General features: G+C 44.3%; 1 protein-coding gene across 2 annotated transcripts in view; it reads left to right on the forward strand.

Annotated features, from left to right (window-relative positions):
- ABL1 (ABL proto-oncogene 1, non-receptor tyrosine kinase) overlaps nt 1–17380 on the forward strand; it is an 81957-nt gene that overhangs the window by 37496 nt on the left and 27081 nt on the right. The window contains exon 1 of one of the 2 annotated variants that reach the window (XM_009808190.2): nt 10709–10925. The exons of the other annotated variant lie outside the window; for it this stretch is intronic. Within the exon in view, the coding sequence (XP_009806492.2) occupies nt 10841–10925 (85 nt within the window). The 5' untranslated portion in view covers nt 10709–10840. Of the gene's footprint in view, nt 1–10708; nt 10926–17380 lie in introns of those variants that run through there. 2 annotated transcript variants of the gene reach the window in all.

The following is a 17380-nucleotide window of genomic DNA, read 5'->3' on the forward strand; positions in this document are numbered from 1 at the left end:
TGACTCCAGAGCTGCTGGAGATTTCTAGTCCCGTTTCGTTCTCCAAACCTTCCTCTGCTTTGAGATTAATTTTAAAATAGGTTCTTCTGGCACCCTAACTGCAGTGTGTGTTGGAGGGAGGGATTAGGGGAACACAAGAGCTCTTTCACCCTGTGAAAATCCTCTGGCCACGTTCCAGATGCGAGACTTGCAAAGACTGCGCTGAACCAAGAGAAGGGAGGAAATTGGGACATGTGGCCTAACAAAAACCAGTTGGCTTTTGCTCTGGGTTTTCCCACCTCTTCTTGGTTCAAGCCAGAGCCTGCCTTCTCCTTCAGTGGTACATGTTTTAAGCTGCTTTTGTTTGTTCATTTATTCTGTAGGCTTTAGTCTTTATTCTTGTAATAACTTGATATAGCGTATCTAACTTGGCTGGCAGGCAGAAGAACTTGCCCAGGGAGTCTTGAATACACCATGGACGAGTGAAGTTAAGTCTGGGCTTTCTGCACTACATTTCAGATATCATCCAGGTAAACCCAAATTTTTATATCAGACACCATCTGGTAAAGTCAAACGAAGGAGTGTCCATTGTATTCTACCTGGGCAATATGTGGTATTTTCCATTCCTCTTCCAACATGTTGGGAGAGATGCGACTTCAGAAAGTGTTGAATAGTGTTTATTTTTACTGAGATTGTTGCATGACTCTTCCTTCACAGAGAAAGTAAGAGCAAGAAAATAGAATAAGAGATTGTACCAGAGGCTCACAATCTGGAGAAATAACATGGGGTTTAGCTGATCCATATATCACTCATGAGACTTCAGTATGCATTGGAGTTTGATCAGAAATAGGAAAAGCTGTGAATTTAGTTACAGGGTGGTGGTATCTTCTACTTGGAACTTCATGGAACACCCCCAGAATTGGAGAGGCTTACAGGGGAGCTACAGAGGAACTTCCAACCAAGAAAAGGACTTCTCACAAAGCTGTATTTTCAGAAAGCGTTGTCGCTGTTGCAGCACTGTTGCCTATCTGGATATCTGTCAGCTCTCTAGGAATTTGAGGCATTGCTTTCCCTAGATCCAGGCTGGAGTGCAGCCAGTTACTTGAGGCTGGCTGAAGTACTTCCATTTCAGGTGGAAGCAGGTCTCCCAGCGCTGAATGACTCTGTGGTTCACTTGATGGTCTCTGAATGATTAATGAAATGCATCTATAACTGGTCCACTCCTACATTCACATTTATTTCTTTTGGATTTGTCTGTAGATCTTCCAGTGGGAAAGGTCGGTAAGATTAAGCTGTTCATACAACTCAGTACGTGCCAATACAGATGACTTCCTCATGATTTTGAATTAAGAAACACCCCTCCTGGCCCCTTCATGATGCCAGCACTATTATTTGTATGAACGTGCAGTGAGGAAAGTCTTCACGTTCTTGAACTGGGTTGCCACACGATTGTGTGAGCACCGGTGCCAACAAAAGGGAGAAGATGGGAAAGGTGGGACCGAGGCAGTCTGGATTTAGATGGGGTTAACTGGCCAAGGACCCTCACTCCGTGTCAGGATGATCTCTTCCCAACTAATCTCGATGTTTGCCTGTAGCATTTTTCTGCTTCCTGCCCTCGTGCTCCATTGTGCAAATTTTCAGAGCAGTGGCAGGTATTTCACTTAAATTTTTTTTTTTGTTCAGTCATTTGTGCAAGTCTTCAAAATTTACTTCTCTCCCTGTGAACAGTGAAGTGACTCAGCTGAGCCTGAAATGTAAGATGTGGCAGCTAAAGGGCCAGTGTGGAGCAGGGTTGGATAGCTTATAGGGTGCCGACTGTTGCTGTTCATTTATACTTCCGCACTTTTCTTTATTTTCTGTCTGGTATGTGGGCAGACAGAATCTACAGTCTTTATTCACGCCAACAGCTGTAAACCTCAGACCACATGTAATATATCTGCTCTGTGAATGGCTCTGATTAATGATGGGCAGGTAGGGTAAAGGGGGAACGAATAGAAAGGAACTCTGGGTTTCTCAAAATATGTGGAGAGGCAGAGCCTGGGGTTACTGGAGATCAGTAGCACTGATTTCTTTTACACCTTCCTTTATCTTGCCTCTTTTGCCTGCAAAGGCAGAAAACGTGGAGGTATTCCACAGTCTCATGCTATTTTCTAAATCTAAATGCAGATATGACAAGCATTATACTCTAAGGAAAGCATTATACCAGGGAAACCCATCCCAAAAGGGTTTAATTTAAGAACTTTTGCCTGTGATGAATTCAGCACCAGACTTTTGCTTTGTCTTAATGGTGCAACCTAGAGGGAATGTTCCCTAGCTTTTCCAAAAAAGTTCAAATTAAAATGCTTCTTTCAATGTGTTTTTTATGTTTAGGAATTGAAAAGCAGAGTTTTAAACCCTTGTGAAAGTTTAGCACTAGGTCAAGCACTTGAACTGCATCTGTCTACGCTCAGCAGTGCATGAGTAAAATGGATACCTCTTCCTGCATCCTTGCTCCAGTTGGACCTGGATGGAAGCATAGAGATACATCTTTGCATTTGCCTTTCTTCACAGTGAAATAGCTTTTTTCTGTCTGAAGTTTCTGCCTGGTGGCCCCAGTCTTCACAAGAGAAAATACTGGTCCTGCCTTTACGTCATAGTCCCAGCAGGGCTCTTAAAACTTATTATATTGTGTCCTGACAACAAAATAAAATGCTGAACTGGTTGGAGGGAAGCATTGCTGCAGGCAGTTCTAATTAACTGGAAGCTTTTCCTTTTTGGGAGTGTATATTTAATTTCTTATATTGGGAATAATAAGCAGTTAGTGCTATGGAGCACCAGGCACTTCACTTGCATATCTGAGGGAGGCTGAGAGTAGAAGTTGAGGGTGGATAAATACTGTAATTCAAATCAAGTGATTGTAGATGTTTTTATATAGCATCTTTTATACTTATATAGATGCTTTTTTTATTTATATAGTTACAATGGGCTTCTACTTTCTCAAAATAACATGTACTCCCCTGTGGCTGAATTAGCAAAGTCTTTAGTTCCTGATCGGAAGGCACTGGTTTTGGGGTTTTCTGGGGGATTTATTTATTTATTTATTTATTTATTGTAAAAGTACACTCATTACAGTGTCAGGAAATGTATATGCTGTGATCCTGTAAAGGTTTCTGTCCATCGATATTGATAGTGTTCAAACTGTAACTCTGTCCACGATTAGATCCCTAGAGAAAAATGATCTTTGCAATTGAACTTATCCTAGTCTCCTGTTGCTGTGTGTGTTACTTGAAATTTTCTGCGTTTCAGAAAATTATCATAATCTTTGCTGAACTCAATGCTGAAACAGCTTAGGTGAGCGAGGACTAGAGGAGCAGTGTGTGGCTGGGTGGGGAACCCTCGCTCGCCCTGAAATAGCTGTGAAAATGTTAATACTGCTGGGAGACCTCCTTTGCGTGATCAACTTCAAGGCAAAGGAGTTGAATTGCTGCTAGGTGTGATGGATTATTTGTTTATTGTTGGTTTATTATTTGTGTCTGCAATGCATGTTTGGTTTTTTTTTTTTATTTCTTTGCTTTTCAAGTACTTCGGTGATTCCTATACCTGTGGCAGCAGCAAGTGCGCTGGACACGTTCACAGAGCTGTGCCCCAAGCTAAACTCTCTGCTTGGGAGAGAAGATAGGTTGGGTGGAGAGAGCAAGTGGAAGAAGGAAGTTTCAACTGTTCCAGTAATATTAATTTAACAGATTATGCACAAAAGGTTTTTCATATTGGTCGGAGTTAAGGTGCTCGGTACCGGCCGATGTTCCTGAAACGTGAATGACAAGATGTGATAAGAACCAAGCGTGTGTGTTTACAGGCACTTCAGCTGCGGCGGAGATAGATACGCTGGAGAAACCTTGCCTCCTCCATGTTCCTCCTAATCCCTGCTAGGTCTAATGCAGCAGTGGTTCAGTAATACTTGTTTTCTTTTCTTCTTCTCCCCTTCCACCCCCTCCTCATGTGTAATTTGATCTCTTAGGCCTGGTCTTCTGCTTTGGCAGATTTTTCAGCTCTTGAATGGAAGAAATTAACCACTTAGTTACTGTCGGGACTAAACCACATTTCACTGCTCCTCCTGGCTCTTCCTGCGGACGTGCTCAGAATGACACAAGATAGCCCATGAAGTCATCAGCTTTGAGCTCCCCGTTTTAACCTCTTGTTTTAACTTTACTTTTTCATCTGCATTTCCTTGCCTTTTCATTTAAAAGAAATACGGAAATGCTCCCACTCAAGATCTGAGTCAGTATTTGGCAAAGAAACTTCTCTAAAATTTATTTTCTGATACTTTCCAAGTATGTATCTTTTCTGATTGTGTCCTGGCTGGCTGTAAGCTCTCCCCGCTCTGGTCTGGCACAAAATACTGAACTTCGGTAGGATCCCTAAACTGATGTGACTCTACCTATTGCACAGACACTCTCAGTCCCTGCTCCCTCTTTCGCAACCCTAATAAACTGACCAGATGATGAAAGTTAAGTAATTGTAGTAAGTAGGAGTTTGTGTGATTTTTGTGTCTGTAAGGTAAGCTGCTATTTTTTTCAGATCTGAAAAGTGCAAGATGCTTCTTTCTTTTTCTTTGCCTGCAGATGTTTCAAAAAGCGTTTAATGGAAGAGGCCCAAAACTTTTTCAGTAATTTGTGAAGAGCCCCTTTGGACTTGAATTTAACCTTGCAGGCTTCAAATGCTAATACCCCAGGCAATTCCCTGTGGAGCTCACAACCCATCTTGGTTTTTTTACATGAGTATGGTGAAGACAGACCACCATTGCAGGAATTTAGTAGTACCCTCTGCCTTGTTACTACCTTAAAAATAAGGATTCTGCCCTGTTGCTTGAAAGGAATTTTCAAATAGTTGAACATCCCCTGTCTGAAATCCCACCACTTCTCAGCCGCCTCCTTCACTCATGAAAATTGCAAATAACAAACATCTGTTAAATCAAGGAGAAAAAACAACAAATGCACATGCTTTATTGCAAAATCCTTTGTTTTTCTGTAGATGTGTACAGTGGACTTTTTGTAACCTGGCTTTTTTTTGTAAAGTTTCTTCCTGTGAGAGTGGGACTCACTAAGTTCAAGTGCCAGAGGTGTTAATATTTCATTGTATGTGCAGATATCTCTCTGTGCTCTTGCAGGGAGGGCCATTCGCGCTGTGCTAGATGGTTTCTGAAGGAAGGAGAACACTTTTTGCCCTCAGGTGTTAACTAGCCTTTGTTCAAATTCATGCCTTTTTTTTTTTTTTAAATTTACAATAAGCCTATTGTAGAGTGGTCAGATTATTAGCAAGAGGCTTTTGTTTTTAACATGCTATTTGAACTAGCTGTTGTCAGCTGAATTTTGAGAAGAGCTTCAGTGGAAAGGTAGAATAACGGTCTCTATAAAAATGTTTTGTAAATGAACTGGAAAAAGAAAGGCAGAGATGTCTGTGTAAAAATCTGGACGAAAACAGACAATGGCAGCACCAGTGGAGTGGTTCTGAGGCAGGGCAGCGCTGGAGAAACTCGGGGTAGCGTTACGTGCACCACTGGAGGCACGAAGGTTCACCTGAGCCAAGGTATCGGGCAGAGCGGTAAAACCACTTGAGCCCTGTTTGTCTGGGTGTACGTTACTAATGCCAGTGGTATTAGTGGTTCCTAGTGATCACCAAATAAGTGATAGTCAGAGATCCTTCAGTATCGTGGTCACTTGGGCTTTCTCCTTAGCTGCATGAACAAACTTGGAAAGTTTTAGTCGGCTGATGTAGTCATGTGCAAACACCAGCAAGGACTTTTCTCACCCTCTAGCTCTTACGTGGCAGGTACTAGTAATAAATCACAAACGTAATTGCCTTTTTGTGAAGTGTTGTCATTGCCAGGTAAGCAGAGAATGTCGGAGTATCCTGGAAGACTTGTTTTCACTTGTCGTTTGGAGTAGTTACAAGGTGTCAATGAACAATTATTGAGACTAAGAGGTGATTGACTCAAGAGACAGTTGTTTAAATCTGAGGTGGCTTTTAATGGGCTGGGTGTGGGATGTGCACTCAGCTCTAACCCTGCCAGCCAGGGACTCGTGTTCTGCCATGCTTTCTTTGGCATACCATAGTAAAGCTCTCATGACTTAACGTGCACGACCCACTGAAGTTGGATTCATTGCAAACAGTTTTACAGGACTCCACCAGACAGCGTTTTGTGCTGACGTGCCAAGAAGGTAGAGTTTAGTAGCCAGGATTTTAAAGCTGCTAGTCTTCTCGATGTAATACAGACGAGTACCTTCCCAAAAGTTGGCACATCGTATCTAAGAGTGGATGGAGGTCTTTAATGGTGGAGGATCTGAAAACCCGAAGGAAAATTGCAGTCTGTCAGAAAAAGCTGGACCAGCCCCCAGGAAAACAGGCAGTACTGCATTTGCTGTCGGATCAAAGCCCAGCTTTGTTACAGATGTGTCCATAGCACATGCTGTGGTCATTCATGGATTTCAACATCGGCTTCTTTGATCATTTTCATATACAAATAAATTTTTAATCAGGTGTTAGAATGTGTTATTTCACTATATGAAAGATGTCATCAGAAGAGAGCTATGTAGTATGGCGGGGCTCTGTGGCATGGACTTATTTTTAATCCTAAAGACAGTGACCCATGAATGCCCAAAATCACATGTAACCTTATCACTTACTAAGAAAAATGCATCTTACAAATTATGTGATTCTACATTTCATTGCTCCATATATCCAGAGATAGCAAAGTGCTTTACAACCAGCATTGAATTAGTCTTTGTCACCTGTGGGGATATTTTCAGCTGCATTTAAAGAAGAGCAAGATAAGGCACAGGTAACTCACAACTGTAAGCAATAATTTGCTCTTTTTCTTACTCCTTTCCTTTAACCACTAGTTTGTGCTGCTTCTGTTTCAAGTGACTTTTTCCATCCCAAAACAGCTGAACGTGCCTATCAAAAAATGCCCAGTGTTTGGGGCTTCAAACTCTGTTATCTTTCCATGTTTCAGAAGAGGATTTTAAAATAAAATTAAGCTCTGCTTTTAAATGGGTGACGAGCACTCAAGCTGTTTTTAATGGTATTGCAACAAAATTCACTCCAGCTGCTAATGTTGCGGGATCATGCCAAAACTCACTTTCTGCTCATGGGGTCCAGTCCTTTCGCTGCCACTGCCGTACGTGTGTGTCATCGTTCTCTTTTGGAAAAATCTGTCCTCAAATTTTGGGTAGCTGGCTGTCTGCTAGAAGAAGCTCAAACATGAAGGCAGTTGGCTAAATAGGTTTATGCTCTTGTATGAGCATGAACAATAAAGGCTAATGGATACTGGATTGCATTAGCAAGAGCAGAGCCAGCAGGTCGAAGGAAGTGATTATTTCCCTCTTTTTGGCGCTTGTGAAGCCACATCTGGAGTACGGCGTCCGGCTCCTTCCTTCCCCCGTAGCAGACGCTGACATGCTGGAGGGAGTCTGGTGGGGGCTGGAGCAGGCCATGCCCCCAGGGCCGAGGGAGCTGCACTCGCCAGGTTGGGGAAGAGAGGGTTGAAGGGGTCCCATCATGCTCGTAACCGCCCAACTGGTGACCAGAGAGACTCTTCTCAGAGGTGCACAGAATAAGGAGGAGAAGCAACACTTACGACTTGCAGCAAGACAAAGCTGGATACATATAAGAGGATAAAAAGTGCTTCACACTGCCCACCAGACTCGGTTAAAGTTTAGCTGCAAAAAAGCCGGAACAACCTGATCTAGATAGATAGCCGCCCTCTGAGCAGGAGGTTGAACTGGAGACCTTCCGAGTCTGCTCCCAACCGAAATTGTTTTGCTATTCTGCAACAGAAAAGCCTGAGTTGAAGGTTGCATCAGTCACTCTGTGGTCCAAAAGTCTGCACGCTTTTCATGACTGATTTTATTCTAAGATGTGTATATGACAAACAAACATGAAAGGGATTAATAGATGTCAGCCGTAAGAGTAGCAGAGTTTGTGTGACGCTACCAATATGGCTTTTATTTCTGTATCACCAGTTAATTTCATGGCATGCAGGAAAGGCAGAGGGTATTTGCTCAAAGTATTTACAGCCTAGTTTGCCCTGACACACAAGAGGAAACGTTGAAGAATGAAGTTTGTAGCAGAGGGACCGCACAAGCTTGTCTTCGTGGGAGCATAAAGAGAATTAATTTGTTTATCTACAGAGGAAGTTATCCCAGGATAGCTCTTTGTGTTTAACTCCCCAAGTGGATGCCTTTCTCCTGCAGTGAGGTTCTTCTGCAAGCGGGTTAATTTAATTTGAGATGAGGCATTCTTCCTCTGGAATAAGAACCCCAGGAGTTCATCAGGAATGTAATCCGCATTAATTCTGCTGGGGCTCATTGTATTAACCTTAATTGTAATGGCTGGGTGGTGTTCATGGGGGGCAGCCTTTGTACAGCCAGGGAATGCTATGGGGATTCCGCATTCCTACAGCTGCAGCTGGAGAAGCGGGATAGGGATGCTCCTCACATGGAAAAGAAGTTGCGTGCAAGATGCCTGGTCTGCTCTTACAATGTTACTTCATCCCAGTTCCCTAAACATGACACTGGGCCTAAACACGTGATGACTGAGCTCCTCCTGTGATTTATATAACCTTTCTCCTCCAAATCTGCTTTTAACTCCTCTTCTCCCGCCCCAGTGGAGTTTTGCACAAGTTCTCTGTTGCAGTTTAATCTGAAGTTAGGCGGGCAGGGAACAAGAAGATAGGTGTTAGTTTCTCTTGAAACTCTCGTACTTCCATGAAATAGAAATGCTCCTTCAGAAGCGGAGGGAGGAAGAGAGAGCGTGGGGAGGACTGCATCGTTGTCTTTTCTAATGCACGTGCAGGCTGCCGGGGTGGGGGATCGGATCTGTAGCCTCATCTCTTCGCTGGACTGTCTAAGTTGAGGAAATGTTTAAGTTCTCTCTCTGTTTCCTGGTTTATTAAATGGGGATATCCATGTTCATCTTTTCTGAAAAAAAGCGTGAAAGCACTTTGAACATCACACTGTCCTTATCGTGATTGTTTCTCTGCTAGAAATGATGTGACTTGTGGTATTTAAAAAAAATGCAAATGCTATTATTGCAGTTCAGTATGGGCTGAGAGACCAAGGATTTCTTTCCAAACTGTCTTTCAAGCGTACACCCCATGGATCAGAAGTCTGAGGCAAAGTAATGCTGTAAAATAATGTTTAAAGAGTCTGAGCAATGTTTGCTGTTTTGGAGGCATGGTCCTCAGATGCTGGAAGCATGCAGAGTTTCCCCTGAACTATTAAACGTTTGAAAACGTTGGAGGGCAAAAGAGTGCTAGCTAGTCAGTAACCTTGCCAAAATAAACTGTCAGATGTGGAGGGAAGTTTTCAGGGACAAAAATGAAGATTTGCTGCTTTGTTGATCCTGTGTGTGACACACCAAGCACTCCACATGTCGCAGTGGAGTTTGTGATAGGGTCGGCTTCCCAGGCCATTTTCCCCAACCTCTCTATTTTGCACCCCGATGAACTCTCCACCCTTGAGCACCTCTAGCTCGGAGCAAAAGCACCCCAAAGTTTGGGAAATGAAAGGGGATTTTTGAGTGGAAGAAAAATGCCATTGTATACATACCCAATTTACTATCTCATATATATATATATAAAAATATATAAATATATATATTAAAAATATGTATATCCACACCCACATAGAATATAAATATATATATAACAAAAATGATGGTGGTTTTAAAAAGGAGACACAATAATGCTAGGAAGTGATGTATAAAAAATGCAAAACTAGAGAGCAGTAATTAAGATGTAGCCTTGAGAAACCTGCAAGAGAAAGGCATAGTTTGCAGGGGAGAAGGACAGTAGGTAGTGGGAAAGTGAAAACTTTTGGCCCCGTGTGCAAGAGTAGTATCCTGTAAGTGTAATTGCATCAGCTGAGATTTGTATCTGGTTGCCTGTAATTATCACAGGGATGCTAAGACAGCATCTTTTGGAGAAGGACCTCCAGCTCCCCTGCAGTTTTTATCCTGGTTTATGAAGGGGCATAGCTCTCCGTTTGCTTCTCCCTGTTACAAGGCGTAGTATTTAAACAGTTCCCCTAATACGCTGTGAAATGACACGCTTTTAAGACTTCGACTATTGCCTACCATTCTCTTTGGTTTAACAGAGCCATGCACAAAGCACCACAAGCACCAAAGCAGCAGCGTTACTCCTTAATCCTGCCTTTCCCCCCTTTCCCAAACCAAGGAGGGCTCTCCCAGGCAGGGGAAACTTGTTGATTTTCACCCTCGCCCCTCTGGCGTTGGGAGAGGAGGCAGGCAGGGTGCAGGCAGGCAGGCAGGAGGAGGGTTAAGGAGCGAGGGCGTTGCTCGCCTGCCTGATGTCATGGAGGCAGGCAGCGGCTGAAGGGGGCCCTTTGTTGGCAGCGGAGCCCCAGCAGCCCTGCCTGCACCCAGCGCCCGGCGGCGTGCGGGCAGCTGCCGCAAACTGCGGGCAGAAGTGACTGCCCAACTTGGTTGGCTTTGCTTTTTTTTTCCCTTCTTTTTTATTTTCCTTTTTTCCCCCCTTCCTCCTCTCTCCCGCCAAAAGAGTTGGGAAGGAGGGAAGATGGCTGGAGTTAACTCCCCGGGAGAGGAGATGCGGGGCCCCAGGATTTTCCGCCTCTCGGGCTCGCCCTTGTAATGGTTTTCAGAGCGCTGGATTTCTTAGACTTTTCCCGGATGTTTTGTTTTAGACTTTTCCTGGATATTTTGTCTTTAGACTTTTCTGGATTTTTTTAGACTCTTACCGGATTTTTTTAGACTTTTTTAGACTTTTACCGGATAATTCGACATTGCGAGAAGAAGCTGAAAGGGGGGGAAGGGAAACCAGACAGCCGAAGCCAAACTCTAACAAATGAAAATGTTGGAGATTTGCTTGAAATTGGTGGGTTGCAAATCGAAGAAAGGGCTTTCCTCCTCCTCCAGCTGCTACCTGGAAGGTGAGTACCCAAGGGGGCCGGGGTCGGGCTGTGCCCCCCGGGAGCACAGCAGCCATAGCCCGCCGCTCCTGGGGCGCACGGCCTGACCCCGCCACCATCCCAGACACGAGTTATATCCCTTGCTTGCAAGTTGGGGCCAGGCTTGGGGAGGTGTTCAGTCCTGGCCAGCTTTAGGCTCGGCTTTCGCATGTGGGGGCGAGGGAACCGAGCGGTGTACGCGGCATCCAGACCCCAGGTGACTTTCATTAACTGCAGTATACAAAGGGAGCGCAGCTCTACCATTTATGGTTGTAAAATGTCAAGTGATCTTATTGCTGAGCCCATAAACAAAGCAGTATCTTCAGGCCTTGGCTTTATTTTTTTTATTATTTTTTTTTCTCGGAGAAGGATCTCCCTTATTTTGGATGTGAGAGGAGGATGGTAAAACCAACTCCAGGCTCAGGAAGAAAATTCAGAGGAGTCCATCAGTAAAATATTTTCGGTGTGCGTTAATACATAATCTCTTAGTTAACTTTGGTTATCCCCTTATAAGTTTGCTTTCCACAGGCATTCATTTAACTGAATTTTCTTGCACTTTCGCTTTTAAAAGGTGATTTTTTTGAGTCACACCCATGGTGATTTGTAGACACTGAGATGTTAAATGTACGGACCCGACTAGTTCAGGTTGAAAGCCTGGGCAACAGAGGCACCGTGCAGGGCTGGGGGACTTTGGGCTGAGGTCTTGCTCGGCATGACCTCCAGCAAGTTCTTCACCCTGGCGTGTCTTCGCACCCCGCCTGCGGAGCAGGGTTACGGGTCCCCCCATGCAGCCCTGGCCCCTTCCCTGTGCTAGCGGGGCTGTGTCCATCCCGCCGGGGCGGTCCGGGCTTCTTCAACTTCTTTTGTGTTGCTGGATGTTGCTTCAGTAAAAATAATCCGCATGCCAGGAGGACCGTGCTAACTCATCAAATCAGAGGCACGAAAGGCAGCAGCTGATTTCCCGGGGCCTATCGCAAGTCACTGTTGCTCAACTCTCGAATATTCAGTGGAGAAATAGTCCTCGGAAATTCATGGGTTAGGAATCTCAAAATCTACAAACGGCTTCTTGTGGCAAACCTGTTGGAAGACATTTCAGATCAAGAGTCTGTATTCATCAGATCCATTTAGTGGCTCTGAAGAACTTTCTGTTGTCGAAAATCAAAGAGCAGTTTCCAGAGGACTTTTTTATTTATTTAAAGTTTCAGAAACTTAATGGTGGGTGGATGCATATGAGTAGTTTTGATCTTTCCTATGCGACTGAATTCTCCTGTGATCTTTTCGGTCTATAAAACCTCTGTCTGTGTCCCCTGCCTCTGGTGTTGCTCGGGCACGGCCAGGCTGCTTGTTGAGGAGGAGCTCCGAGCTGTGCTGGCCCTCTCCTTTCTGTGCCATTGGATCTTTCAACACAGCCCTGGGAGAATAGGCACAGCATTTGGGGCCTCTCTTCCCTGCAGAAGTGAATGCTAAAGGATGATGTTACAAGGGTGTTACCCTGGCTGTTTTTTGCAAGTTTTCTCTTTTGTGCGTGTGTTACAACCACTCCCCCCTCCCCGATTTGCAATGCAGTTGCATAATAGGATTAGAGCATAGTTTGACTTGCGCCATATAGGCAGTATCCAGTTAACAACATGATCTTGACACAATAAATATTGTAGTATTTCTACCGTCTGGTTCCCTGAGACTGTGGTTGCATATTTTTTTTTTTTATCATGGAATGGGAAATGAGCATTGAAACAATTTTTAAATGATCTTCGGTCAAAGTAGCTCGGTCTCATTTCTCAGCTCAGCATGGGGCAGAACTGAAGCCAGCATCCAAGCGGCATGTTAAAGGTGAACAAATGTGGCAACTGCAACCTTAATGCTGTGACAGTCGGTTAGGACGTAGGCAGCCCAGGACCCACCGCAATTAACTGTAGGTCTCTTGGAGAGCAGGGTGAGAAGTGAGACTCTATACTCATCTGGGGCAGGGGAGGGAAGAAAAAAAAAAAAGGTAGGCTTTTGTGTTATTCCTTTCTAAAGCTGCAGCTCCCCACGTGGTATTCCTAGGCAGCTTTCTTATTAAAATTATTATGATGTTGAAAGCCCTTTTGAGGATTCTTCAAAAGAGTAGTGGTGGCTTGCCCCAAACCCTTGTACTGCAAGGGCACAAGTGAAAATATGCTTGCATTATTTCCCTTAAGAAGATACCAGGTTTTTACATATGGATTTATTAATTTTGAGAGCAACCACTGAAGCTTGCAGTCCTACAAAGGCCAGACTGACGGACGGTGAGAAGGGGGCAGGCTTGTGTCAAGGGCCACAAACTAGGGACCATTTCTCCTGGACCCTATGAGCAGTGTCTGACAGCCAGTCCATTCCCATGCACGTCCCACAGCCTCGCTGAAGCTTCTGAAGAGGTGAAGGAGATGATGGTGATATCATTGGAGGATTTAACTCTGCTCCTGTTATCTTAGCTGTATGGGAAGCTGTTGAGGACATGGCGGGGAAGCTGAAAGTTTCTTTGCTATAGTAGACTATGAAACCTTAAATACAATTGCTTAAAGGATGAAAGGTCCATTAGTTGCATGGAAAACCGGTTGCAGCCAGGGGAATAGATTCAATTTTGCTTAAATCAGTTTCTTCTTTTGGTTTTCATGTGTAAACTAAAACACGACAGTGCTTGGTTGATGAGTAGCATGGAACTGTAACAAAATCAAATCTGTTTGTTGTATTTTTAAACATCCTTCTTGAAAATACTGTCTTGAGGTTGGGTTTGATATAAGGCTGATTTAGAGTCAGGCACATGTGTAGGTATACATATCTTTTGACCAAGTAATCAGAAATATATTTTTTTCATGGTGGTCCTCTTCCAAAGACTTTTAGGCTCTGTTAGTTTGCAGGAATGAGGATCGTTTGTGGAGTCCTTTTCGTGGTGGTGTGGAGGGATGGCAGATGCTACATCCCATTGCTGTGCGCTTTGCTGTGGGCAGGTGGGCCTGCCTGCTCGCTGAAAAAGTTGAGACCTTTTCTTAACTTGATGAAAAATAAGTTTAAACTGGTTCTAATGATTACTGAGATTTCATATTGATGTTTGAGCTGGCCATTTTTTGCCCTTGTTTCTATTCCCGCTAGTAAATATTATTTCAAATTGTGAGAGATCTGAATTTCTGTCATCTGCATTCTCCGTTCTGCCTTTGCCAAACTGAATAATTCCTCACCCACTTCACACCAAGAAAGGGTAAAGAGTGGAAGGGAAGAGGCACAGCACGTACTGCTGCCAATCTGATCTGGAAAACAGAACGTGTCCATGTCCCAAATAGGGACTGAAATAGTCTTGCTGCCTTTTTGGGCTTGCTTTGCCACTGAAAGGAAAAAGCCTTGTTTAAAACCTGTCAGTGTTCTCTGTAAAGTTTAAAAACTGTTTTGGGGACACTAGTAAAGTCCTTTGTTCTCCAACTGAAATGATTTCTGTCCTGCCAGCTGTCAGATTGTCTCTTTCTTTTTTTTTTTCTCCTTTTTTTTTTTTTTTAAGCGTGTCTTGTTACAGTTAGCATAGACGAGCCTGGGGGAGGAGCAGCAGCCTGTAGGCATTGCCCCATTCCTGCAGAGTTTCTTGTTAGCGTTTGGGCACGTATGGAGCCAGACCTGACTCTCCACTATGCCAACCACTCATCCTGCCCCGGTGTCGCCGGGATCAGCAGGCAGGTCTTCGATCAATCTGTTAGGAAGAGCGAGTGCGTTAAGACGGCATTGCTGCCTCCCAAGGAAGAGCCTTCTGTTTGTTTCCTCTCTTCGTTGGTTATTTTCTGCTCCTCACCTCTTGGCCTCTCATCTACCATCACTCAGTAGAGTTTAAATATGTTTCTTTGTAGTGGCTTGCTAGTTATGTGCTTGCTCCAGCTGTTCTCGCCTGTCCCGTCCTTACTAAAAAATCTGGCTGATGGTCCTTGCCAGCATTTCCCATGGGTTGTGGTGAGGGAAGGCTTACCATTTCATAGGAAGAACTGTAACTGTCTTCAGACCTAAAACTGACCATCCACAGACGTGTTCATCCTTCCCTGAGCACTCTGGGGCTGCTTAGTAAAATAGGAAAATAAACCAGTAAATCTCGATGATTCTCGCTTGGTGCTTCCCCTCCCCAGGGCTCAGAAAGGGGCAAACTTTCTGCTCCCTTGGTAAGGAAACAAAACCAAAAATTGTAAAGGTAAAAGCTTTCAGAAATACACAAGTGTCATTGAAATTCACTTGGATCTAGTTAGTTTCCTCTTCCTCTCCCAGAGGTTATAATCGAAGGTCAGGCAGCAGTTTAGTAGCAGATTTGGGAAGAAAATCCAAATTTCTGCCATACCCCCTGTTCCACTCCATACATCTACAACTGTGATTAGCCGGCTGGAGAAAGATGACATTTACCATGTCACTAAGGGGTCATAAACGGAGTATACTCAGTGAATGAACTGGAGTGGAACCTGCAGGCTAATGTAAGAGTGAACTTTTAAAAATAAACCAAACAAACCACAACTAACCAAACCAAACCAAACAAACAAGAAAATGCAGACAACAAAAGCCCCAAGATGACAGAATCATCTCTTGAAGGAGTGGGAGAAGCCGCATGGTCAGGGGTGCTTAGCGTTAGACAAGATAAAACGGAAAAGAGGAAAGAGGGTAGCACAGCTGGGGAGACTGGCCCAGCACAGGGGGAGTGGGTCTGTAAGAATGTGGACTTTCTGAATATCAACCAAGAGCAGAAGCGACAGCGATAGCCTTTGTTGCTGGAGGTTGTATGGCCTGTGCTACGGAGTGGGTGGCAGGAGCGGCTGAGCATGATCTCAATGAAGGATGAGTCTGAAATAAAACACAAAGCCCTTCTCCTTTTTGGAAAGATCTGGTTTACAGATTTTAATTTTTTTTAAAATCCATATTCCATCAGGCATAGGGAATCCATGAGGGCCACTAAGGAAATACTGGGACAGAGAGGCAGCTGCTCCATCATATGTGCTCAGTCGGGAACATTTGGATGTATTAAATCTGCATAGCTCTTCTGGCGTTTGTCATAATTTCTTCTAGGGGAAAAGGAGAGTAGGGGGAATGTATGGAAGATTTAGACAGCATGTGCTGTACCTCCAAAGAGATTACTAGATGTGTTCTGTGCTCCCTCGCTCTAGAAACCTCGTGGAAAAAATGCCAGCACAGTTTGTAAGACCACAGGATGTTTGTTTTGTAGGGAGACAGGAGGTCTCTTCCTTCCCTCGGGACTGCCCTGCAGTCAGCTGTGGAGGAGCTGAGTGTAATTCTGTGCTTCTGCCTGTGTTCCAACCCTTCCCTTAAATTACTACGGAAATTTGCTTGTGTTGGTCTAGACCAGAATTGTTCATATCTGAGAACTTCGTACACAGTCCCTAACAATGATTCATGACTTCGTATAAACAATAATTAGCAGGAGATAGTTACACTTATGAAACCTTTTAGTGTGCAAACATAAATATCTCCTGGTAAAAACTTAATTTAAAGGGGGAACTGAAGACATTCATATAGCTAATGCCTCAAAAAAAGCTGCTGTTGCCTTATTTCAAAGTCTGCTCTGCTTTGATTACGAGTCATTATTTAGTTGGTGTTACTAGAGAACTGAATTACAGCATTGCCTCGGGACTCCTCCCAGGAATCCAGGTGTCATCTGGAGCACACTATGATCAAAGTAATAAATTATAGTCTTGCTGGGACGCAGCAGAAGACAAAGTGGATGCGTGGAAGGAATCACAGCGCAGAGATAACAGATTGAATTACACTCACTTCCTGCCCCATCACCATGCTGGGATACCCTCCTGTAGGTATAGCAGCTGGGCTGATTTATTAGGAGGAATCTGGCCCATTGAAGAGCTCAGCAGTGCTGTAAAATTGTACTTAAAACCAGCAGTAGGAGGTGAAGAAGCTGTAATGTGTTGAAAAAGACCCTCAATATGTATGAACAGCAATGTCTAATTCCTGCTCTCAAGGACTGTAATGTCTGGGCAAATTTACCAGGGAGTAACTCAGAGGGATAAATACTGCTGACAGCCGGCTGTACGTGGCTCCCAGATGGACGTGTCCTGTCTGCTTCTCTCGCTTCATGGTTTTGTGTCCTGAGTCTGCTGACAGCCTCCTCTTGGGGCCCAGACCTTTAAAAGTGTGTTTTGTCACGGTCTATCAAGCTTCTGCTACACTCGGGTCACCACAACTCTGCACTTTCCTTTACGCTCTTCTCCATGTTGACTCAGGGCCTCATCCTCCCTTTCTTGTTGCCCTTCAAGCTTCATTCAGTCACCACCTTCCCCACCCCAGTTCTTAACTTGGGGTTCCTACCTTCTGGAAATGCCAGCCCTAACCCAACCTGAGAGCTGGGTCTTGCATCTCCCCGTCATGCTCTCCTGCACGGCAGCGTTCACACGCAGCGTTCACCTCCGTCGGGGTGCCAGCGGCTGTGC

This window comes from Gavia stellata, chromosome 24 (assembly GCF_030936135.1).
Source record: "Gavia stellata isolate bGavSte3 chromosome 24, bGavSte3.hap2, whole genome shotgun sequence".
NCBI lineage: Eukaryota > Metazoa > Chordata > Aves > Gaviiformes > Gaviidae > Gavia > Gavia stellata.